Raw genomic sequence first — 26,850 nt, 5'->3', positions numbered from 1 at the left:
TGGTTGTATTCTTTCCATAATTTTGCATGCACGCCTCCATTTATGTAGTTACAGCACATAATTAGTACTACAGAGAATCTATTTTCAGCTTTTTACTTTATCTCATAAATCCTACCAAAAATATGATTTCTAGTCTTTTTCCAAGAAACCATAGCTATAGTACTACAGGATGCCTAGCTTCAATTAAAGAAGCTATTTTCACGTCAATTCCAAGGAGAAAATTTTCAGCCTCACGCCTAGCTTCAATTAAATAGGCTATTTTCATGTTAAATCCAAAAAACCTTTTTTCAGCTTACTACTTATTTCTTAAAATCTTATTTCTAGGGTAGTCATTTTCTAAGAAACCAATTTTACAGCTTCAAAATTATATCCAAAATCCTCCCAAAATCAAAGTTACCATAAAATTCTTAATCAATTAGAACTCTATCAAGCTTCCACGAAATTAGGTTTTATTTTTTCAAATCAAATACGCAACATTGCTTGATTTTCGGAAATATTTATGTTGTTTAATATTTATTTGTTTTTTATTTTTTAGGATCTGGGTTGTTATGTCTAAACGAAATACCACAAGGATAATCACAAGAGGTACAAAATATACATTACATAACATGGTTGAAATACCATCTTTTGACCTAGGTATAACTCAGATTAAAACACAAATTTCAGGATATACTACTGCTATGGAATTACATAAGAAGTCGAAAGATGAAATAGTAAGGACTCCTTCAAAAAGAAAAGTAGGGTCAACGGTGAAAGCGATTAAAAAAAATTGTTACAAGAGGAGGAAAGTAAAAAATGTACTTTCCGACATGATCAGAGAACATGTAGTTAATGAAGAACAAGACGAAGTCAGTGAAGAATTAAAGGTATGTACATTTTTTATTTTTTTTATTTTTTTGAATAATTTTTGCATATGTACATGCAGTGTACTTTAATTTGTAAAATTTACTTAAATGAATATAGTTTTTGATTATGATATAGTATTTATGTTGTTCAATGGTGGTAACTGTAGTATAGATATATACATATTTAATTTTGTAAAAAGTACATAAGTGGATACAACTTGTATGAGATATTTTTTGAGTTAATGTAGGCAGTGATGTAATGTATACATGTTGATGTAATGTATGCAGGTTGCATGTTATAGTGATGTATATTGTGGTAATAATGTAATGAAAGTCGAACAACAAAGGTTACGTTGAGTATATAACAAGAAAGTTTATTTAAAGATACATGTTTTATAATTACAGGGTATCAGATTCCATGTATTGGCTCGCCCAATTAAACCACCACGCATGCAGGTTTATGTGAACCATAACATAGTCACAGATTTGAAGGGGAAGCTTACAGCGACCCAGTTCAATCATTTTAAAGATACATGTTTTGGAGCATATACAAAAATGCACGTGTGTGGAGCGCAACCACAAATGTTTAGGTGTTTCATGGTATGTGAATTAGAGGACAGTTCCACTGATGAATTGTTGTTTCATATAAATCATACCACAAAGAATTTGCTATCATTACTGATTTGAAGTGTTTTGGTAATAAAGATGATTTTTTTATTTGATACAAGGAAGACAAATAGATTAATCAATCAGTATTTTGAGGGTAAAAGTATTGTTACAAAAGTGGATTTGATCAGTAAGTATAAAAAAAAGGTTTGGGGTGGCAATGATGATGATGCTGTTAAATTCGCTATTCTGTATTTTATTTGTACGTTCATATATTCCGGCGAGAAGAAGAGCTCATCAATTCCAAGAATACATTTTGATCTAGTTGAGAGCGGCCGGTACCATGAATACCCTTAGGGGAAAGATATTTTCTACAAATTGCTCAAAAGCGTAACAAAAAAATGGATGAGAAGAAAAAGTATTATAGAATTGATGGTATGCCTCTAGCCATGCAAATTTGGATATATGAATATTGTTCTGCGGTTGATTCGAATATTGTTGTAAAGAAGAGCAATCGTATACCTAGAATCGTCAATTGGATGACCAGAAACAGCAGAATACATTATGAATTCCTCATGGAAGGAATGTTCAGTGATAACGACAATACGGTAATTTAACATATTTTAATTAGTCAATTAGTATAGATTTTGTTGTATTTCAATATAATTTTTAATTATAAATATTTTTGTGTGCAGTTAAAATTCAAAAACATCGAACCTTCACTTAAGGAGATTGCATTTTATCAGCTTGAATCAAAAAGTAATGCAAACACAGAGAATACCTTTCAAATTGTTAGTGACAAAGATGACGACGAAGATGATGATTTCACTTCAAAGCCTCCAAATCATAAGCCACACAATAAAGAAAAAGGTAAACAGAAGGCATATGTTTTAAGATCCACATTGATCAAAAAGTCCAATTTGCATGCAGGTTCGAGGTTGAAAGATAAATGCCCCACAGTATTGAGTGGTTGTCGTAAGGCAAAGAGTACAACATTAAATCCTGATTCAAATCCATTGGAGGATAATGTATCAGTACACAAGATGCATAATCGTCCGGATGATTCTGCTACCGTACACCACCAAGGAGTTCGAAAGAACCTCAAGATACCAAGGCAAATGAAATTTGTTTGCTGAGACAAGATCGTGCATCCTTCAAGAATTATGTATGCAATACGTTCTATTTTTTTTAGTTCACATTGTATTACAATATAAACTTACATTCTATTTAATAATCAAGTTAATAATGAGTTCAAGGAGTTGCAATTGTTGATAATGGGGAATTTTAGACAAGTTATGGATGCACTTAACAGAAGCTGTCGTGAATATGGAGCACCAAATCAGGTTAATTATGACAATATTAAATTAATACAATACATTTACATATACAAGTTACTTACTTATAATATCTCATTTTCTAATGGATAAAATACACAGGAAGATGCAACTGAATCTCCAAGTCATGTACTAATTGGTCGAACAACAATCAGATATCAAATGTTATGGATAAGCCTCACTGTGATGCAAACGAGGTACTATTTGAATAAATTATTTTTTGATTAGTTAGTAGTTGAAGGTGAAAAATGTTAAAAGAATACAAATACTAGTTTTTATTGTAATATTGTTAGGTTCGGACACCTCGTTTCGTTCTTCAAGAACATGTCAAAATTAATGTCAATGAGTATTTGCAGCCTGTTCAGATACACATACAAGACCCTTTGACGGTACATGAACAGCTTAATGACATTAATGTATTTCAGAATCATGACATCCAACAACCTCAGTCACAAATTGAGTTGATAGATGCTTTGTTACCTGATTTGATGCAATCAATCCCAAAAAGAATGATGTGGTTCATTCAGAGGTTGTGGTCCATCCAGAGGGTGTCGTTTATGATACTACACCCGTGCCAGTTAAAAGGATCAGACATCCTGATCGATTGACAGGAGACGGTAATGTAATTCAGAACGACGGAATCCAACAACCTCAGTCACAATTTGAGTTGCTTGATGCTCTGTTACCTGATATTGACACAATATATCCCAAAAAGAATGTTGTCGTTCATTCCGAGGTTGTGGTCCGTTCAGAGGGTGGCGTTTATGATAATACACCCGTGCCAGTTCAAATTATCATACATTCTGATCAATTGATTTGCTCTCCTTACTCCACAAATATTGTATCATCATCTGGTAAATAACAATGTTTAACATACTTAGTGTCGTACCTGCCCCCTACTAGTTTTTTTTTTTTTACATATACGATTCTATAACAATCGTAGTGCCTAATACATATATGCGAAAATATGTTTGTTTTAATTTGTGTGTCTGTATACTAAATATTTTAGGTAGCTCTTATGACGTGGTTAAAACTTATGAAAAGAAACATCCTTTTGTTACTGACTTCATACAAGGGCCATATAATTATGATCTTTTCGACGATTACTGTTTGTGGCTTTCTGAAGGGCTTCTTACTAGCCATATGAATAAGTAAGTGTGTGTGTATATATATATATATATATATATATATATATATATATATATGATTATGTAAACATAATATACTTAAATATTAATTAATTCTTATTTGTTATCAAAAGGATGCATGGTGAAGATCGATATAAGAATAAAAAAGCAAAACTGGCGGTTGATATGGATTTGGGCATTCATCGAATATCAAACAAGAATTGGTTCTACTCTCTATCTTATGATAAAAAACTGCTGAATGATGAGGTAAACATATGAATTTAAACATAAAAAGTAGTATAAGTATTGTTCATATTTTTATGATGTGCTAATTTTGTACATTTGTTTTTTAATTGTTTACAGCATATTGATGTGATCATGTATTACTTGCGTAAAAAAAGTAAATACAACATCAATAGTCGATACAGATACACTACTGTTGATTGTATATTCAAGTCAAAAATTTCTTAAATTTATGCTGCATATGCTCAAGTTGGAAGTAACTTTTGTGTTGCAAATGTTGAAAGCGCCATACGTGATTACATAAAAGGATATAGGTTGATAGCTGCCATTCCATGGAATACAATCGACAATGTGTTCATACCAGTGAACGTGGAGCATAAAAATCACTGAGTGTTGGCTGTTTTGTCATTAATTGACAAACACATTTATGTATATGACTCATACAGAGCAGCAGGTCATAACTATCATGTTAGAGAAGAAATTCAAAAGCTTGCTCAGCTTCTGCCAATGTATGTTTCAATGGAGATTGGAGATGGTTCGGATGATGCAGAAGATAACCACATCGCATACGACGTAACGTATGTGGAGGATATACCTCAACAAGGATCAGATTTTTTGTAAGTACAAAACAAATCTCTTCGTTCAATTTTTCTAAAAAGTATCAGATTTTAAAAAGTAATGTATATTTTCAGGGATTGCGGGATATACTTGCTAGCATTTGCTGAGTACCTAAGTGAGGGCGAAGGTATTCCAGTTAAGTATCTTGATTCTAAGTTACACCGTATCAGATACGGTGCACTCTTGTGGGAATATGCAATGAAAAAGATGAAAGATGGGGCTGTTAGCGATAATGAGGCACCGCCGAGAAGAATGAGGACACCCGCAAGGATTGATAATAGTCAACTTGTTGTGATTGATTAGTATTTCATACTAGTTCTATTTTTTTGAACTTATGGTAAAAACTAATATTTTGGTTTTTTGTCAAACATTATCAACTTTTCTTTATATTCATATATGATCACATTAGTTGTTTTAAATTTATTTCTGTGTTATTTCATAATTAATTAGATGTTCATGACTTGACATGATTTGGCTTTGGCATCGGTGAATTAGTCAATGGATTATCAACAAAAAATTAAGTGACCCCATTTTTACATGTATAAACATGGCATCCATGCACATAACTAGGCGATCCCACAAATAGTTTTTAACAGTCTACATATTGAGAATCAATGTCAAAATACATATACACTTATACCAAAGAAATTGATTCCAAAATTTGTATAAAAGTAATACTTACATATACATAAATAATTATACTTACATAATTGATATCTTATTTAATAAATATTTCAAAATATTCAAAAGACAAATAACTCATCATTCCTTTATTCAAAATAACAAAAATTAACTACAAGAAATTTAATAGTGTCATGTAACAATTTCTATGCATTTCGTGTTGCAGATCGACATGAACGCCTATTATGACCTTGTTGTCCACATGTACTACAAGAATTGGTACCCTTCCTTTTGCTCAGCTCGCTAAATGACTTTTCACGTTGCTTTTTTGGCCTTCCTGGAGGTCGCTTGAATTTTGGTGGCAACACAACTTCGGTAGCAATGTGTTCAGGTATGTTCCATTCACCTTTGTCAGGTAGAGGATATATAGGGACTTCATATGTTTTCAATATTGTTCCTCGCTTATAAAATTCTGAACAATATTCTTCCGGAAGCATGCGATTTTTATTCAACACACTCCACGCATGTGAGCACGGTATACCGCCAACTTGAAACATGTTGCAACTGCAATTCTTTTTTTCCAAGCATACAATATAACTCTTCCCTTCATCACTTACGGAATAAACGTAATCAGTTGATGGGGCAACCTATAATCAATACAGAAATTCAATTATACACTTTAATATTAAAGCAAATATTTTTGATTACTAAAATAAATGAATACACGATCCATTGAACAAGAATTTTTTTTCAATATACATACCATCATACGCCACGATTTTGATTCATTAAGCAAAAGCATCTCTTGAAACTTCTTCCCTAGCAGTGTGAATGTGCATGATGCATTTTTCCGATTTGTGCAAGTCCATCTAGCAAACATCAATCGCACTTGTTCAAGAAAGTCAAATATATGTAATTCTCTTGCTGCTACTAACGTCGAATTGATGCACTCTGCAATATTCGATGTCATAACCCAACCACGAGGAACTGGTGCATACAACCTTGCCCACTTCTCATATCCAACCATCTCCAAGTAATTCTTAACCCTTACATCAAACTGCTCAACCCTTTTCATTAGCTTATCAAAATCACTTTGAGTATATGCCTTTGCCATAGTGTAGAATACTTCACTCAATTGATCATTTGCTTTTCGAAAATTCTTACATACATTAGCCCACAAGTGTCATATGCAGGCGTAATGTTCGACATTGTTGTAAACAATAGATACGGCCTTAATTATGCTATTATGTCGGTCAGATACTACACACATATTCTCTCTTTCTCCATAGGCTTATTTGAATTGTTCAAAGAACCATGTCCAAGAAGCATCATTTTCCGAATCTATAACTCCGTATGTCAAAGGTAATATATTCCCTATTATAATATACAAAAATATATGAATAACAAGAAAAATAAAAATAAATTAAATTGTATGTATGTATCCAAATACCTGCTCCATCCATAGTGCTGGCTGATACGAATGCACCAGTGTATGCTGATTTGAGGTGGCTGGCGTCTACAATAACAATTGGCCTGCAATGATCAAATCCCTTTATAAAAGCATCCAGCGCTATAAAAACATACAAAAATTCGTCATTAGGTGTTTTCTGCATTCGTATATGTGAACCAGGATACGTCTTATCCAACGTATACAAGTATCCTGGTAGCTTCCCGTAAGACGCAGCTGGTTGCCCCATGATAGATTCTAATGCCTTCTCCTTTGATCGCCATGCCAACATGTAATTAATATCAATACCCAAATCCAACTTAATGTCATCTTTAATATCATTTGGACTGTACTTCCTCTTATGATTCCTCAATTTAGGTGCTATTATTCCTCCAATCAACGAACTTGTTGCTCGACAATCTGAATGCACTCCATCCTTCAAAGGACATGTATGTTCAGAGTTAAAAACTCTAATTCTGAACATTTTTGACTTGTTAATACTTGACGCTTTCATTAACCACGTGCATTCTTTAGATTGACATACAAGAGTATAACTGCGAATACCATTTATAGTTTGATTTTAGTTTTGAGTTGCATCTTCAAACATATATAAATAAACGTAATATGAATAAATTTAAACATAATTTACCTAATAGAGTTTGACCTCTCCACCAAGAATTTAAACCTTTTTTCGATTGAATATTTTTCCATCACATCTTTCAATGTCGACTTATCCATGTATATCTGATCCACCATTATCTCCTTTTGCGATCTGTTAGTGATTATTAAATCATTTTCAGCATCAAATGCATCTACTGTTTGATCGCCAAATGCTGGTACAATTGCTAATGGATCATCCTCACTATTTGATTCTTTATTGTATTCAAGTTGCAACACATCACTTTCAATAGAAGTTTCTCCAGAACCAGAATATACAATATCAATATCGTAAATACTAACACACCTATATACTCCAATTTGAGTATTCATTTTTTTCAACTGAACATATAGGCGCACACCCATGTCGTTACGTATTTCCATAGACGTGTCGTCACCTTCGATAGTGTATTTAATCTTCATACACTTCTTTGTAAGATCAACGTTCCATTGTACGGAAATCACATCAACTAAATCAGAATATGAAGCATATTCCTTCAAAACAATCCCGTCAATGTTGTATTCCACATAACAATTCTCATCGCTCCATTTTCCGGAATGGCGAATTAAAACACAGATTGTTGCCATTTTTTTTCGTAATTTTTTTTCCAGTAGTACAGTGTATAAGAACATATTATGCATATCTTCATTTTTTTATATAATGACAAGAATCCTATTAAGGAAAGGTAAGTTACAAGTTGAAAGTGCCAAATTAGTGGGCTACAAAATAGGATTTTCAGTTACATTTAAATTCCAATGTATTTTTGTATTTTTTTAAAAAAAACAATTAGCCAATTTTTTAAACAAACTGTAGCTATTTTTTTTAAATATGATAAATATAGACATCTCAATCTAATAACCCTCAAACTATAGCTATTTATGTAAGTATTACTTTATATTTTTCATACTATGTATAATTAATATTTCTCTTTTGTGTATTATGGCGTTTATTGCTAATACCATAAATTTTTAAATATTAGTAATATAAGGGGTTTTAATGCATGCTTAGCATTATTAAAGGGCTCATTGCCCCTCAAAATCTTTTTACATCTTTATTATCATAATTGTGAAGGGTATCTTAGCAAATAAATATTTTTATGCAATATATGAATACACAAATCAAATAATAAATAAGAATTAATATAGATATAATTTGTACAAGCATTACTAATATACTCTAATTAATATTATTTTTATTATAAACTCTATAAAGTCTTATCCATCCCCACCACCCCACAATCCTTGAAGTTCTTCACTTTCTTGCTTTCCATGTCTGGTAGATTATTGCTCCCAAAATTGTTATTTTCAGCTCCTAACTGTCTCCAATGACTCTTTTCTATCCATCTTAAACATAGCTACAACAAATTCCTCTGCAATCTGGAATCTGACTACCTTTTCAACTTTTCTTGTACTGTTATTGTCCGCTTATGCGTATTTGTTTAGATTATATATTAATATTTTAAATTTTTTAATTTTTTAATATAATATTAAGCACGAAAAATAGTGAGAAATTTATTTATTTATTTAATAAAATTTATTATAAATTTTTTAAAATATTTTTTATATTCGGGAACATACTCAATAATTATTTTAATACTTTTTAATCGAATGCGAACTTTTATATATATATATATATATATATATATATATATATATATATATATTAACTATGATTACTGTGATTCTACGTTCCAACAGTACCGGGTGGCCCCCGTCAAGTAGGAAAACTGCGGCAACCAGTTTCGTGGTAACCAAGTTGTCGCTAACAAAACTTTTAAATAGTGATGATAGAACTATTATTTTTTAAATATTAAATAGGGGTGTTAAAAGTGAACTCAAAAAATAGATAATTTGTTCAATATGTTCATAATTTAAGGGTTGCGGTCAAGATAATTTGAATTGAGTTCATTCTCAACTCATTTAAGATTAATCTATTCGAAGAGAATTCTCAATTGAGTCCAATTCAATCTCCAATTTCAACTTGTTTTAAAACTTTTTATTAAGATATGTTCCTATATTGAAGGTATAAATTATTTATTTATTTAACATCTTTTAGGATTTATCTATCTATTTATTACTTTTTTTAACAAAAAATTCTTGAACGAAATTCAAATTGTGATTATAAAAGTTAAATATCAATATGTTAAATTGTTGAGATTAATCGGATCAAATTGGACGGGTCAAGACCCAAATCGTTTTTAGTCCATTTGAGCCCAAAATTAATAACAGATAGTATTAAATAAATAGTATTAAATAATACTAGTATTTACTGTGTACTAATCCTAGTCCTATTAGGATTAGTACTCCTTAATCCTAGTCCTATTAGGATTAGTACTCCTTCCTATATCTCCTATATATATCTCCCATGTATTTCCTTATTAGGTTAACACTTCAATACAATCAATATTCCTTCATGGTATCAAGAGCCAGAAAACCTAGATCTTCTTTTCTCTAGATTTTTTTCTCTCTCTTTAGGGCACCGATCGTTCCCTCTCTTCTCTTAGGCGGCGGCAGCCATGACAACCGAGGTGGATCCTCTCGATTCACTTCCTTCTGGCGTTAAACTCCTTCTCAGGCATCTTCATGCCCTGATTCCCAAAAAATTATCAGACATAAATTACCCTACATGGAAAATCACCGTTCTTGTAGTCCTTGAGGCCAATTACCTTCTCAAATACGTCGATGGAAGCACAGAACTGCCGCCGGCAGTCATCACCGTCACGGAAAAATCAGAAAAAACCAATCCGGTCCATGCCGCCTGGAAAGCCGCGGATGGCCAGATCCGATCATGTTTGATTGAGGTCATCTCTCCTACGGTTCAGAAACACGTCCGATCCTACACAACTGCTTCAGCCCTGTGGACGGCCCTCGCAACACGCTATGCATCAATTTCTCACTCTCATATTTTTCAATTGCGTGATCGTCTCCACACAATTACCAAAGGAACGAAAACTATGGCGGAGTATTTAGACGAGGTCTCCACCATCATCACAGCCCTCGACACCGTGAACGAAATCATTCCCGAAAAAGATCTCGTCATGTGCGTCGTTCGGGGGCTCCCATCAGCTTACTCCTCCATTAAACAGGCGGTTCGCATCAGTCCAACACCCGTTGACCTGACTACTTTCTCCTCATGGCTAAAAAGTGAAGAAATCAATGTGGATTTGGAGAGCAAACTTCTTCTCCGAGAAGCCGCTGTTATGGAGCCGGCCACCGCCCTCACCGCAAGCCAGAACTATCGCGGGGGGCGTGGTGGCGGCCGACAGGGGAGCCGCGGCGGCTACGGCAGAAACAGCGGAGGCCGCGGGCGCGGCGGTCGGCAGGGCAGTCATTCGCCGTACGACGGTCAGCAGCACGGCAGCAACAACAGCCTGCACTCCTTCAGCAGCGGCGGGCAGTCATCTTCCAGCGGCGGGCAGGGCACTTACGAGCGGGGTCATCCCACTTGTCAAATCTGTCAGAAAACACGACACACCGCTGTTCGTTACTGGTTTCGGTATGAGGAGAGCCGAAATAATGATAACCGTGCCAATTATGCATCTCAAGCTGGCCCTTCCTCTGAATGGCTGTTGGATACTGGGGCCAACATGCACGTTACTTCTGATCTATCCAAGCTTAACGCTCCAAATCGAATATCATGGCTCCAATGGTATTACTGTTAGCAACGGTGAGTCCCTTAATATTTCTCACACTGGCACGGGTACCATTAAAACCCCCACCGTTATCTTTCACCTAGGTAATCTTACCCACGTCCCTTTTATTAAAACCAATCTCCTTTCAGTTCACCAATTCACAAAAGACAATAATTGTTCACTCTTGTTCACCTCTAATGATTTTCAGATCCTAGACCAAACTACTAAGAGGGTGATTTTTCAGGGCCCCTGTGAGCATGGTCTGTACGTTCTTCCTGGCACAAGTTCGTCTGCCCACCCAGTTTCAGAAAGCGTTCCTGTGGCTCCGGTGACTCTTTCGGCTGATGGCCACAGTCTGTTGTGGCACAGTCGTCTGAGTCACCCGTCTACTCAAATAATAAATTCTTTAATGTCTCAATTAGGTTTTTCTTCCATTCATTTAAATAATTGTGACTCCTGTTCAATTGCTAAATCTCATAAATTACCTTTTACTTTATCTGAGAAGCGTACAACTGCACCTTTTCAACTTATTCATTCTGACCTATGGGGTCCTACTGTTGTTCCTTCATTTGCTGGTTTTCGCTATTATATTATTTTGTGGATGATTTTACAAAATACACTTGGTTGTACCCACTAAAACACAAATCACAGGCATACACCACCTTTGTCACTTTTGAAAAAATGGTCAAAACACAATTCAATTCTCATGTTAAACTTTTTCGAAGTGACAATGGAAATGAATATGTCAATAACATCTTTGGCCAGTCTCTCCAATCCCTGGGAATTATACATCAAACCTCCTGTCCATACACTCCCGAACAGAATGGGGTGGCTGAGCGTAAGCATCGCCATCTCATTGAAACGGTGGTTACTCTTCTACATCAATCTCATCTCCCTATCTCCTTTTGGGTAGAAGTTCTAGCCACCGCAAATTACCTCATTAACAGAATGCCCAGTCACACTCTCTCCAACAAATCACCCTATCAACTCCTTTACCAAGAACTTCCCAATTATACCAACCTCCGCGTCTTTGGGTGTCTTGCCTACCCTTGGCTACGCCCTCATATTACTCACAAATTACAACCCTGATCCCAACCTTGTATTTTTTTGGGCTATCATCCTACCTCTAAGGGTTATCGCTGTCTTGACCCACAAACTCATAAAGTCTATATATCTCGTAATGTCAAATTTGTCGAAAATGAGTTTCCCTATGAGTCTATTTCCTCCTCCACAAATACATCATTCATTGGCGTCCTTCCCCGTTTTCCAACATACTCACAGGGTCCCTCACCACCTTCCCCCACACCTCCACCCACTATCCAACCACCCCTCATCACCCCTTCGACCGTCACCCACAATACACCCGCAACCACCACCCACACTCACAACCAACCCGAACCACCCCATACCCACAACATCTCCTGCCCAATCCGTTTTGGGTCCTTCCCGATCACCCCCGAATCACCACCGCCCGTGCCACCCCCCAATACTCATCCCATGTTAACCCGTGGCAAAGCCGATATTTTTAAACCCAAAACCTTTCAGGCTACCATACTACCAAATACACCTCTTCCCGATAGTGAACCAACAACCTACTCTGTTGCCTCAAAAAATGTTTATTGGCGTCATGCTATGGATGACGAGTTTAAGGCTTTGACTGATCAGAAAACTTGGGTTCTTGTACCTAAGCCCCATGGGCGGCACCCAGTGGGTTGTAAATGGGTGTACAAAATTAAACACAATGCAGATGGCAGTATTTCCAGGTACAAGGCTCGTTTGGTTGTTAAAGGCTACAATCGGGAGTATGGGCTTGATTACTCCGAGACATTCAGTCCAGTTATTCGGCAGGAAACCATTCGCCTGGTACTGTCACTCGCCGTGCGCAACAATTGGCTCATCAATCAGTTGGATGTTTCCAATGCTTTTCTTCATGGCATGCTTGATGAAACTATCTACATGACGCAACCACCGGGCTATGTTGATCCCCGCTTCCCACAACATGTTTGCAAACTCCAGAAGTCTCTGTATGGGCTCAAGCAAGCCCCCCGTGCTTGGTACACACGTCTGAAAATGTTCCTCCAGGGACTCGGCTTCACGTGTTGCGTACACGACACGAGTCTGTTTACTCGACATTCAACACACGATACAGTCGTTCTTCTTGTCTATGTAGATGATATCATTATTACAGGCTCTACTGCAGCTCTCATTCAGGATGTCACTCGAGCTATGCATACTACCATCAAAATGAAGGACCTTGGCCCGTTACATTATTTTCTGGGAATGGAGGTCTCTCGGACATGCAGCGGCTTGTTTCTTCATCAGTCAAAATATGCTCGAGATCTATTGCAAAAAGCTGGACTAGAAAAATGCACCAGTCAACCAACACCGATGGCAGTCTCTTCGTCTACGAATGGAGCCGACACCCCCTTTGCCGATATCACCCACTTCCGCAGCCTCATTGGGGCTCTATAGTATCTGGCCATTACCCGTTCTGACATCTAGTTTGTTGTCAACCGAGTTGCTCAGCGCATGCATCAACCAAGTGAACATGATTACCATTGTCTAAAACACATTCTCAGGTACATTTTTGTCACTCTTGGTCGTGGTTTACTCATTCGACCCGGGGACTTGGAGCTTCGGGGTTTCTCCGATTCAGATTGGGAGAATGATAAAAATGACAGAAAATCTACATCGGGGTTTCTCGTTTTTTTGGGGTCGAACCTGATCTCCTGGTGTACAAAAAAAACCCAAGGTCTCTCGGTCCTCGACTGAAGCTGAATATCGCGCCCTTGCTCTTCTTGCTGCTGAGACCATGTGGGTCACATATATTCTTCGCGAACTCCGCACCACTCACACTGTTCTTGCTCTCTATTGTGACAACAAATCAACCATCTGTGTGGCCAAGAATTTCGTCCTACACACCAGAATGAAGCATGTTGATACCGATTGTCTCTTTGTTCGCGATGAAGTTCAGGCCGGCACCATGACTGTGCAGTATGTACCCACTGAAGAACAATCGGCTGATATTCTCACCAAGCCTCTCCCGAGCCGACAACATGATTACCTCAGTTCCAAGCTTCCGTTCGCTTCCGCTCAGCTCACCTTGAGGGGGGATAATAACAGATAGTATTAAATAAATAGTATTAAATAATAGTAGTATTTACTGTGTACTAATCCGTACTAATCCTAGTCCTATTAGGATTAGTACTTCTTAATCCTAGTCCTATTAGGATTAGTACTCCTTCCTATATCTCCTATATATATCTCCCATGTATTCCGTTATTAGGTTAACACTTCAATACAATCAATATTCCTTCAAAAATAAACTTGGGTGGGTCAAGACCCAACCCGATTACTATTGAACTCATTTTAATATTTTCAATTTCAACCCAACCCGTCCATTTGACAGCCATAATATTGAATCACATGAATTATTAGGTGATGTTAGTGGTACAGCTGGATTGATTTGTTGAGTATGTAGCAAGAATTGATGGGAAATAGAGGGAAGGAGAGGAATTTAAAAAGTTGAGAATTTGAAACGTCCTCTTATGCTTTAATGAAAAAGCATTTGTCCCTCATCGGTGATAGAAAGAAAAACAGAAGAGTTTAAATACATAAACACTCCTATTAATTGTTAAAGGGGTTGGAAAGAGGGACTCCCCTCGCGCTGTCGTCGTCGCTCGCCTCGGCTTCGGATACGGCTACGGTTAGGGCAAATGATCGAGAGATTATTTTTTGGACAAAGTTTATTTTAATTATTTATTTAATTAATTAATTAATTAAATGACCAAAAATGTTTTCAATTTATTAGTTGATAACAGAAGTTGAAAATTAACCGAAATGCTTCCACTTTTTAGTTGACTAAGCCGACCCGACTCGAATCTGTGCGCGATCCGTTTTATATGAACTTTTCTGTTTTATTTTAATTTTCCGCCATGATTGTTCTGAAAGGTTGCAACTTTCAGGAACAGTTTGTACCGTTTGAAAGGTTGCAAACTTTCATTAATGTTCATGTATATTCTGAAAGGTTTCAGAACATATTCTTCTTGCCTATAAATACCACTCATTCTTCAGAATATTTCCTAACGAATTTTTTGATCTTCTTCTTCTTCCTCTGCACACATTTTTCTTCGTGTACTTTCATGCTATGGATTGGTTCGCTGACAGTAGAGTTTTTGGTATCTACACTCTGCTGATTAAGATCATTTTACCCTGGGAGGTTATATTCCAAATCAAACCTCGGATACTAGAGGGGAATAATTTCCTTAAGGGGACACTGTGAGTTCAATGAACTTGATCTTTTTCCGATTTAAAATATTTTTTCAGATTCTAGTATGTTTTTATAGATTTTAATTTTTGTGAATTAATTTTTTATTCATCTCTCTTACTGGTTCTATAAATTTCAGATACTTCGTGTTTCTGAACAATTTATTAGAATCAGTAACTTCTGGTTTTGATAACAAGATTATTTTTAAATTTTTTTCCAATTATATCAATTTCTCAATTATCTTATTTTGTATGGTTAATATTAGATTTTTTTGACACTATCTCATCATTTTAAATCTCTTTTCATTATTGGTATGATTCGATTTCTTTGATATTTGTCTAAAGAAAATATTATATAAGAATTAGAAATAGAAGTTACAACATGAATACATGATATCATATACTCATTCGTCCATTACTATTTGTCATAATTTCTATTGTTAGAGTCAAATTATAAGAATTTTGATTAACATTTTAAGATATATTTTTATCATATAAATATGCACACCTAAAAATCATATTATCCATCCCGTAAATCATAAATCACATATAAAAACTATAGAAAGTTATAATGGAAGAAACAAGTAAAATATAAGTGTCATACATACACTAATACATTATACTTCACTTGCGTGTGGTTACCATATATCTTATTTATGCGTGAATAAGTTGTTTTTTTGCGTGCCAATTATGCAATAAATTCTTCATATTTTAAATACTTATTATCATACATTTTATAAATCTACGAACTATAGCTTCATTTCATAATTATGAAAGAAACTATTACTCTATAAGAAAAACCACCTCAAGCAATTTTCTTAATATGTATGCTGTAGCCTTAATCAAAAGGCCACACGTCTCTTTCCTTGACCCATGGATGGCCCAAAAGGTTGCCCCTTACTAAAAACAACCTCCCTAAGGGAGCTTCACATAACACAATGTTGACCTTTCTATACCCCACACTTTAAAAATTATATACTAATATTTCTTTTTGATATATTCTTAAATATACAATAACTTTTTTAGCAATACTTTATTTTTATTTATCATATAATATATTTAAGTTCATATTTATCACGTAATATATTTAAGTTCATAAGATTAAAAATATTATTATTTAATTTTTAAATTTCGTATCAAATTAAATTAGATCATTGTTTTCAGAAGCGAGGTACTTCTTCTATTTTCTTTTTTAGTTTATTTAGAAAAAGAATAATCTTTTTTTAGCAATTTTTTAATTTTAATTTTCTACATAACATGTTTAACAAAATTAAAAGATATTTTAATACATTTAATATAAATTTAAACTAAAATTATAAAATTAATTTTTTTTTTATATTTTAAACTTTATTTCAAATCAAATTAGATCAACGGAGGAGTAATAAACGGAGGAGTAATAACTTTGAAAGGATATCCTAGTCATTAGCACTTGTAATTTAGAAACAATAACGACCCTTTGGAACTTCCAAGAGTCCAAAAGCACCGTACCCCCCTACCCCACTTCACGACTACAAAAATGGTCTTATTCTTCCATTTTCATCACCACCGGCACGATCACCGCTACCTCAATCGACTAAATTCTCAATTTTAAGTTGGTTTTGTAACTTAGTTGTTCTTTTTAATTTGTCGAAATGACTTCTTTTTCTGTTAAATTTTCAGCTACTTCACTTCCAAATTCTAATAGATTTTCCAAACTTCATGCTACTCCACCGCAGACGGTGGCGGTACCGTCGTACGGGGCGGCGGAGATAGCTGCTGAAAGACTAGAGCCTAGAGTTGAGCAAAGAGATGGGTATTGGGTAGTTAAGGATAAGTTCAGACAAGGCATAAATCCAGCTGAAAAGGCGAAGATTGAAAAGGAACCAATGAAACTATTCACTGAAAATGGTATCGAAGATCTTGCTAAGATCTCGCTTGAAGAGATCGAGAAATCAAAGCTAACTAAAGAAGATATTGATATTCGCCTCAAGTGGCTTGGACTCTTCCATCGGAGAAAACACCACTGTAAGTAGCAAAAATTGGGATCATTTACTTATTAGTTCATTCGTCACATTAGTATTAATGTTTGTGATATTCAGATGGTCGATTCATGATGCGATTGAAGCTTCCAAATGGAGTAACGACGAGTGATCAAACTCGATATTTAGGTAGTGTGATTAGGAAATATGGGAAAGATGGATGTGGTGATGTGACTACAAGGCAAAATTGGCAGATTCGTGGGGTTGTGTTACCTGATGTGCCTGAGATTCTAAAGGGGCTTGATGAAGTTGGCTTGACTAGTCTGCAGAGTGGCATGGATAATGTTCGAAATCCGGTGGGGAATCCTCTCGCAGGGATTGATCTTCATGAAATTGTAGACACAAGGCCTTACACTAATTTGCTGTCCCAATATGTCACCGCCAATTTTCGTGGCAATGTGGATGTGACTAACTTGTAAGCCTTGCACTAAACATTTCACAATTTTGTGTTTCAACTTTATAGCTTTGATCGAGGTTAACTTAAAGCATCTGCTAATCAGATTTTTACATTATAATCATGTTATTGCAGGCCAAGGAAGTGGAATGTATGTGTAATAGGGTCACATGATCTTTATGAGCATCCGCATATCAATGATCTTGCGTATATGCCTGCAACCAAAGATGGACGATTTGGATTCAACCTGCTTGTGGGTGGATTCTTCAGTCCGAAGCGATGTGCAGAGGCAATTCCTCTTGATGCATGGGTTCCAGCTGATGATGTAGTCCCTGTTTGCAAAGCTATATTAGAAGCTTATAGAGATCTTGGTACCCGAGGGAACAGGCAGAAAACAAGAATGATGTGGTTAATTGACGAACTGGTGAGTAGCATTGCTTAGTTGGTTTATGTTTTACTTGTTAAAAATAATAATTTGTCATTCGTATGGCCTCAATTGGAGTTGGTAAAGTCATAGCATACACGGTGTTGATAGGGAAACATGAGTTCCATGATGACATATTGGTTTTGAATAGAAGTGCTTACTAGTGTTAGCTGATGTAATACTATATCGCTTTTTGGCAGAACCAAACTTTTCGGTAGATGATCTAACCGGTATCATTTTCTCCCTGTTAAATTTGAATGATTCAGGGTGTTGAAGGATTCAGGGCAGAAGTTGTGAAGAGAATGCCCCAAAAGAAGCTAGATAGAGAATCTTCAGAGGATTTGGTCCTGAAACAATGGGAAAGGAGAGAGTACCTTGGCGTGCATCCGCAGAAACAGGAAGGATACAGCTTTGTTGGTCTTCACATTCCGGTTGGTCGTGTCCAAGCAGATGACATGGACGAGCTAGCTCGTTTGGCTGATGAGTATGGTTCAGGAGAACTCCGGTTGACTGTTGAACAGAACATCATTATTCCCAACATCGAGAACTCAAAGATCGATGCATTACTCAATGAGCCTCTCCTAAAGAACAGATTTTCACCTGATCCACCTATTCTCATGAGAAATTTGGTGGCTTGTACTGGTAACCAATTCTGTGGGCAAGCAATAATCGAGACTAAAGCACGTTCAATGAAGATAACCGAGGAGGTTCAACGTCTAGTCTCTGTGACACAGCCAGTGAGGATGCACTGGACAGGTTGCCCAAATACATGTGGACAAGTTCAAGTTGCCGATATCGGATTCATGGGATGCCTGACTAGAAAGGAAGGCAAAACTGTTGAAGGTGCTGATGTTTTCTTGGGTGGCAGAATAGGGAGCGACTCGCATTTAGGAGAAGTTTATAAGAAGTCTGTACCATGTGAGGATTTGGTACCAATAATCGTCGACTTACTAATTAACAACTTTGGTGCTGTTCCAAGAGAAAGAGAAGAAACAGAGGAGTAATCTAAAATCTTCAGAATGTACTTTTTATGATATTGAAATATTTCCAAGGTACAGCATTGTAAGTTAGTAAAATAATCACAACATGAGATGTTGTTAACATGTTCATGTGTGACATAGCATGATGCAAATACTTGAACTTGTTTCAAAATATAATCACATTGTGTATTCTTTTGGAAATACTCATCCAAACTAAAAGGCTTTTGAATTGTTGAATTCCTAATAATACATTTTTTAAAATGTAATTTGATATTCATTTGTTTTGATTATTATATTCTTAAAATAATTTACTTATTCTCTCCATTCGGTATTGCTTGTCATGTTGCACTTTTTAAATGTTAATTTGACTAATCCTCAAACTTAAATTAGATCACATTAATTTGATATTTTTTAAACAAAAAAAATTATATATTCTAAAATTATATGAAAAGTACTATAAATTGCAATTTGTTGCATATAAATATGATAAAAGATACATATTAAAATGTTAATCAAAATTTTTATAGTTTGACTCTAAAAATAAAATCATGACAAACATATCAGGTACTTAAATAAGTCGTGTTGGCATTTGAAATTGTCGTACCAACACAAAGGATGTCCGAGCAGGTATTCATAATTCTTTTAAAATTTGTCACTTTTAAGTGCTATATTATTAATTTTTTACTTTAAAGAATGTACAAAATTTAAATGATACAATGAAAATTTTAATATTGAAAATATAATACATAATATAATAATTTAAATATAAAAGAATAAACATAACATAATAGTTTTAAAAAATTATCCTATAATTTAGTAGGTTATTTTCAGATTTAATAATATTCAAAAAAATAAGTGTACAGTCCATAAAATTATTTTAGTTGTGATTATGGTTATACTTATTGATCTCTTTTATCAATTATTTGTAATTGTTCTTTAGAAATTTAAAATAAAATGCAATTTTAAATAAAATAAAATAAATTAAATTTTAAATTATATGAAATTATTATAGGATGATTACTTGAAAAAGGGGAGAAATAATATAATATGAAAAAAATAATTTAAAAATTAAAATTAGGTGTCTGACAAAATAAAAATAAGGCTAGAAATGCCCTAAAGAACTCCCTATTGAGATAATACTAAGATTGTGTAACAGCAAAACAAATTACTTTACCAATGAGCATAGTGAAAACATCATAAAGCAAGACAATGACATATATATAGTGTAGTGAACATTGCATCAAATAGAAAATTCTATTTTTTCCTCTATCAATTACGCAGCCATCGCGAGTAGAGTAATTACCTAAATAATTATGTTCAATAGTGACAAGAAACACATATATATAGATACAGCTTTAATTAAAATATTAATATAGTATTCATGCTGTGCGAATTGTTTCAAGGGATTTATAAAAACAATAAATCAATATTCCCATCTTTCTAGGTGATAAGAGCAATCACTACTAGACTCTATCGCACTAAACTTAAATATTTGAGCTATTGGTGGAATATTGAATTTGTTTAATTTGAAGAGTATCTCAGATGAAATATTTTTTCTGATTCATAATCATGCCTAAAACTTATGGACAAATGATCGTTATAAATAAAATTTGATTTCTTTTGTGATCGGAGTCCATCTCAAGTTGAAGTATCAAAGCTCTATTTTGTATTGTTAAAAATATTAGTAATTAATTTGAACCTAAAAAGACTTCAATCATTTAACTTTAGCTTCTCGAGGAGGAATCATGTTTACTTTTTCTTAATTCGTATTATACACTTACATACAAATTTATAGGTAGTTCTCTCTTTTTAATTAAAATATTAAAAGTTTTTATTTTGGATTGAAAATTGTCTAGTAACTGAGGAGATCTTAGAGATGATGTTGGAAATCATCATTAAGCAATCATGTGTCTGACACACCATTCCATGAAGTAAAGATCAAAAGGTTTTCTTTTAATAGAGAAGGTTATGGCTTGATTCGTGTTTCCTTTTCAAACTCTCAAGAACTTCAAAGATTTTCCATCTGTGCCTAATTCCAAAATTGATTCTAGACATATGATCATCGATGAGAAAAATAATGTTATAGCTTAATGGCGAAGGGTAATATCAGTCAGCCGTAGATCTCAGTAACCTCAAGATTGAGGGCTTCGCTCCCTCTAACACTCGTTTAGTAGACTTTAATTGGAGTGCATTAACTCCTCTAGAAATAGAAATGAGTGCTACTCAAGCTCTAAAGTAAAGTACCCAACGGGCTAGCCTTATCTACGAGGAAGAGAGACTTCATCTTGCTTTCTCAAGGTTTATCCTTTTGATTATTATCATGATGAATTTAAACAAGAACCAAGACAAATAGAAATGATTAAACAAAGTAAATAATGTATGATTTTTTTTTCAAGAGGAAACAATATAGGATGGTGATTTTTCCAAATGTCGGGAATAAACTTAAAAAATGCCCACTATAATTTTGTTCACATAAATCGTACAAAAGATGTGTTATCTCTAACTTTCACTTTTAAATCTGTCATTTATCTCTTAATGCCTCAAATTAACATTTAATATTCGTTTTTCTCTATAAAATAACAGAATACCATAACAACATTAAGACATTCTATTGAAGTTTGACCAATCGTATTAAGACGACCCTACTCAACAAAAAAATAGCCTAAGCCTTGAAAAGAACGACTTAAGTGTTCTTTCATCGAGTATTATGATCAAGACGCGGGCGATAAATTTAAACCATGGTACTAGCTTGCAAATATGAAGATCAGCCAAACATTGTTTATCAAATCTTCTCATTAAAAAACTCAACTAGCCTTTTCATCAATAGAGCAGCCTTCTCACAATTTGGTTCAAGCAAATGAAAAACATGATCCTCCCCTTGTGTCTCCATAATCTCAACCTCACCATTCCATCCACTCTTCTTCAATGCATCATAATAAGTCAAACTCCTCTCTCTTAGAAAATCTTTCTCCGCGGTAAAAACCATAACCTTTCGACAAATAAGACTTGATAGTAACCTAAGATGAGCTGCTGGATTCAACCTAGGATCATCAAGTCCTTCACACTCTGGAAAAATAAACGAACAATACTCATCAACTTCATCGTTACCGAAAAATGGATGGATTAGTGCTATTCCAGCAATCTTAAAACCATCCCCTAGTGGCTTTTCACTAGCACTTGCTCTAACAACCATGTCATGTACAATATTTGCACCCGCACTCTCACCAGCCAAGAAAACACGTGAGAAATCTACGTGATCCTTGAGCCATGGCTCCATAACTGTTTCTTCTGTTAATATAAGATGATCACACATTTCAACATGTAAAGAAGTCCATCTAATGACGGACCAAGAATCATCATAACACGTAGGTAAAAGGTGCTCTGGAGCTAGTCTATAATCAATGGATATCGCAACCACATTGGCCTTAGTAACTATAGAGTGTAGGTACTTATCATGCCCTGATGAAAAAGCTGATTCTATTGAAAAACCTCCACCATGGATGTATATAAGGAGAGGAAACTTTTGTTCTTTTTCGGTTATTTTGGGAAGATAAAGGCGAGCTGAATTGTTATTGACATCTTTAGATCGAACTCCAGTATTGAAATTATCTGATGGATGAACATAGACATAGTTATGAAATCTTTCGACTCTGCCATCTTTGTAGACACGAAAGAAAGGGGGAAAATCATGGGCTATTTCATCTGTTGGCAATGAAACCATGCTTTGATATTAAAGCTTGAGAGTATATAAGTAGAATTCCCACTATATATAGGCACTCTAGCTGGATTCAAATGCGAGTGGATCCTCTAGCTTATACTAGTAGCACAATGACACTCCTATGCTTTTCATGGTTGCACGGTTAATTATATCATAATCTCTGTTAGTTTCTCAAGATACATATACATATTAATACATTATTCTGTCTGAAGTTAACGAGTGCACGTGCATTCCCACCTAGAGGGGTTTGGTCCGCCTCTGGGCCATCTCCACCATAAGGCCATTAAAGTAATACTTAGGGCCCCAAATCTTACGTGACTATCTATTTTGTTGATTTATTTATATCTCAATGACTATCAAGAAGCAACATTATTATTCTTATATTTAACATTTTTATCGCCTGCTGATTTTTATTCTCTCATTATTGAATATTCTTAAGTCTATTATAAAGTCAAACCTTTTGTATTATGCAAAATCTATTGTTATGTGTTTATTAAAACAAAAGCAAATTTATTTTTAGGTGTATTCAATATTATTTTATCAACTTATTATTAAATTGAACGTAACTATTTCAGTATCTTTATATTATCATTTAAATCTTTTGAGTCAGATTTTATTAATTTTATTTTATAATATATTTTTTCATAAAAAATTTCATAAGGTCTGCATACATTTTAATTTCTTAAGAATCTACTAGTAAAATTATATTGAGTATGTTATAGTTATTACATTTATATATGATAACTAAAAAATAAAAATCTCTTATAAAATTTAATTTTAGGCCTCAAAACTTATTAAGATGCTGAAATTTATGATTTCTTTGACACTGACTTTATTGAATTCAGAGTAAGCAAATTCAACAAAGTAGCATGTCATGTTTGAATACCATACAAGCTACAAAATAAGTAACTTCAATAATGCTAGTAGCATGTCGTGTTTGAATATTATGTTATCGTTTAGCAACGAGTACAAAAATAATGTTGAATAAAATATATAATAATTTATATTAGTTAAGCGTATATTGATAAACAAAGACTGTTTTTTATTTATTGTTTAATTGAGTGTATTAAAATAGCATGTATTACGTATTATTTTTAAAAAAAAATATTTATTTACGAATATATCCTTTATAAATGTGATGAAAAATATGAAAAAAATATTTTTAGGAGCAATTGAATATTTAATGGTGCTAATGCACACATTAAAACTCCTGCATTAATAATATCATGAATTGTCATGTATTAATAATACATATCTCAATACATAATTAGGAGCGACTAAACCACATTTATAACCTAAAATCAAAAATAAATTATAGAACTTAAAAGGTTTATTTCAGAGTTTACTCCCTTAGGTTTTCTTTTACAGATGCAAAGTTGTTAACATAAATGAATTATTTTTGAGATACAATGTCATTTTTCGTAATGCAAAGGTTTACTTTTCTATAAATAGTACAACATTTGTTTCAATTGTTTTAATTTCAAGCACTGCAACATTTGTTTCCATTTCTTTTAATGAAAAGGTTTGTCAATTTTTTTACTTGAGACGAAATTAAAAAAAATAAAATTCAAACCTTATATTATCTTTAAAAAGTATGTATAATATATCAAAATCTTACGATCGTAAATATATTATATTAAAAATTAAAATGAAAAAGTTGACAAAAAAAGAATATATATATTTTTTGAAATAAAACCAAAAAAAGACGCAAATAAAAATGATGTAGTACTACGTTTTTTCCCCTTAAAAACCTATATAATTCTATTATTATAATTAATTATTTTTTTTTAAAAAAAAAAGGGAAGGGGAGGGGGAGCTCAAATTTGGGGCCGGATGCGCGTACCAAGCCTCTGTAATTTTGTTAGAAAATTTTATAGCCTTCGCTAATGACCAACAACGCTATCCAATGTGTGTTGCCCGTCTGACAAATGATATAACATAAAATTTAACTATGTTAAGAAAATGGTAGGTGATAAATGTTGCAAATTTACATAGGGAATAAAAGGAAACTTTTCTATAGAAATTGAAATGAAAAAAAGTGAAGAAAATGTATGAAAATTGATTATAAGTGAATCGACGAAATTGAAGTTTGACAAAGTGCATTAATAAAATTGAAATGTTGGAGAGAAAGTGGTTTAATAATTAAAAATCAAAGACATCAAATTTATCAAATTTATAGGATACCAGTATTGTTGATGTTTTCTTGGATGACAGAATATAGAGTGACTCATATTTGGGAGATGTTTATAAGAAGTGTATTTTCGTAAAGATTTGGCACCAATAATTATCAAGTTATTAGTTAATAACTTTAGCATTGTTCCAAGAGAAAGAGAAGAAACGAAAGATTAATATAAAAGTTTAAGAATTAGCTCATGGCTTTACTCAACACAATTAAATGGACATTTTTTTTTATTTAAGAAAGAAAAGGATTTTATATTTTTGATATGAAGGTTTATCCATACAAAAGTGAAACTAGTTTATGAGATGTAGTTCCATTTACATCTCTTTCGAGATAATTTGTTACAAGAGAAGGTGTGAAGAAACTCCATTAATGGAGCTTAAGAAGATGGGAGAAGACGAAAGAAGGAATTGAAGAAGAATTGGAAATTTCTGTATATTGAATCTGTGTGTTTACATCATATATATACAAAACTGTTTTGAGTATAAAATGACAACTAATTATTCTAACTAACATTATTCCTATTTTCTAACTAACTTGTAACTAACTACCTAACTAAATATATATTAAAAAGAGTACACGATTAGTTTATAAATCCTTTTAACACTCCCCCTCAAGCTAAGAATTGAAAAATACATTTTTCATTCCTAGTTTGTCAATCAGTTCTTCATGTAACCCAAGACCCTCCTATTGAAGAGATCTTGAAAAATGAAAAAATCAGGAAAAAACACTACATCACACTCCTATTGTTTTGTTAGTTGTGATACTGACAAGAGATTATACTTTAATTCTGGAACAAAAAACACATCCTTTACTAGTTTGTGTTTAAAAACCAATGATTCACCAACATGACTAATAGACACCTGATCACCAGTAGGTAAATTTACTTTAATACCACCCTGAACATCAAGATTTGTGGACTGACTTATTAAGCTAAAGTTGTGTACCATATGATTGTAGGCACCAATATCTATAATCCAATTAACATGTGACATATTAGACATTAGAGCTGTAAAATTACCTGATGTCTCTGATACACCTGTAGTAGCTACATTGGCCATTGCATCCACCTTTTTACTCTTTCCTTTTCTCAGCATCTGCAAAATCTCATGATATTGCTCTTGAGTAAACATTGACACACTCTGTCCTGAAGTAGTATTAGTGGATGACTCATTTGCTCTAGTATTAAAACCTAAAGATGAATCAAATGCTCCAGAATCATTGCCAGCAGAAGCATTTTTTGCATAAGAAGATGTTTCTCTTTTTCTTTTTAGGATAACCATGAAGTTTGTAACAGGTTTCTTTTGTATGACCTTTATAGTGATAATGTTGAATGCCTTGAATCGGACCTGTTATAACAGAAAGGATGGGGGTCTCGCTGCCCGGTCAGCGAGTCGGGGGGTCCAGGGGGGCGACGCGCCCCCTGGCCTGGGGGTCCGGGGGGCGGAGACGCCCCCCCGGCCTGACGGTATACAATGTTGTTGTATTGGGCCCTTAATTATCTGTCAATTCTGTATGTTGGGCCCAAGCCTGTTAGGACGTAGCTTAGCACTATATATAGACGCTATGGCAAACCCTATTCTGTATTCTGTTTTTGCCTCTCCATAATAAAACTGCTCCCTCTCTTCCCATGGATGTAGCCAATTTATTGGTGAACCACGTAAATCTGTTGTCTTGTTTTTCGCATTTATATTTTCTCGTATTATCTCGAATTCCGCACAACAGACAAAAATTCACAGTA

General features: G+C 34.1%; 4 protein-coding genes across 4 annotated transcripts; 1 reads left to right on the top strand and 3 right to left on the bottom strand.

The window, feature by feature from the left end:
- Positions 1–5,600: 5,600 nt before the first annotated feature.
- On the bottom strand, positions 5,601–6,508 carry LOC138338888 (uncharacterized). Its single transcript, XM_069289972.1, has 2 exons — positions 6,158–6,508; positions 5,601–6,041 (listed from the first exon to the last, which is right to left on the bottom strand). The coding sequence occupies exons 1-2, from the start codon at positions 6,506–6,508 to the stop codon at positions 5,601–5,603; spliced, it is 792 nt and encodes a 263-aa protein (XP_069146073.1).
- Positions 6,509–6,685: 177 nt separating this feature from the next.
- On the bottom strand, positions 6,686–8,086 carry LOC138338887 (uncharacterized). The gene is made up of 4 exons (XM_069289971.1): positions 7,491–8,086; positions 7,386–7,395; positions 6,845–7,277; positions 6,686–6,768 (listed from the first exon to the last, which is right to left on the bottom strand). The coding sequence occupies exons 1-4, from the start codon at positions 8,084–8,086 to the stop codon at positions 6,686–6,688; spliced, it is 1,122 nt and encodes a 373-aa protein (XP_069146072.1).
- Positions 8,087–16,820: 8,734 nt separating this feature from the next.
- Positions 16,821–19,413, top strand: LOC778326 (ferredoxin--nitrite reductase, chloroplastic). Its single transcript, XM_004248688.5, has 4 exons — positions 16,821–17,400; positions 17,475–17,829; positions 17,944–18,232; positions 18,499–19,413. The coding sequence occupies exons 1-4, from the start codon at positions 17,028–17,030 to the stop codon at positions 19,234–19,236; spliced, it is 1,755 nt and encodes a 584-aa protein (XP_004248736.1). The 5' UTR covers positions 16,821–17,027; the 3' UTR covers positions 19,237–19,413.
- A 2,292-nt stretch (positions 19,414–21,705) lies between these two features.
- LOC101247078 (2-hydroxyisoflavanone dehydratase) lies at positions 21,706–23,510 on the bottom strand. The gene has a single exon (XM_004248689.5). It carries the CDS (start codon positions 22,931–22,933, stop codon positions 21,995–21,997), a length of 939 nt encoding a protein of 312 aa, XP_004248737.1. The 5' UTR covers positions 22,934–23,510; the 3' UTR covers positions 21,706–21,994.
- Positions 23,511–26,850: the final 3,340 nt, after the last annotated feature.

This window comes from Solanum lycopersicum, chromosome 10, assembly GCF_036512215.1.
Source record: "Solanum lycopersicum chromosome 10, SLM_r2.1".
Classification (NCBI taxonomy): Eukaryota; Viridiplantae; Streptophyta; class Magnoliopsida; order Solanales; family Solanaceae; genus Solanum; species Solanum lycopersicum.
Note: the sequence above shows the minus strand (reverse complement) of the source record. Positions and strands in the feature narration are given on the sequence as shown.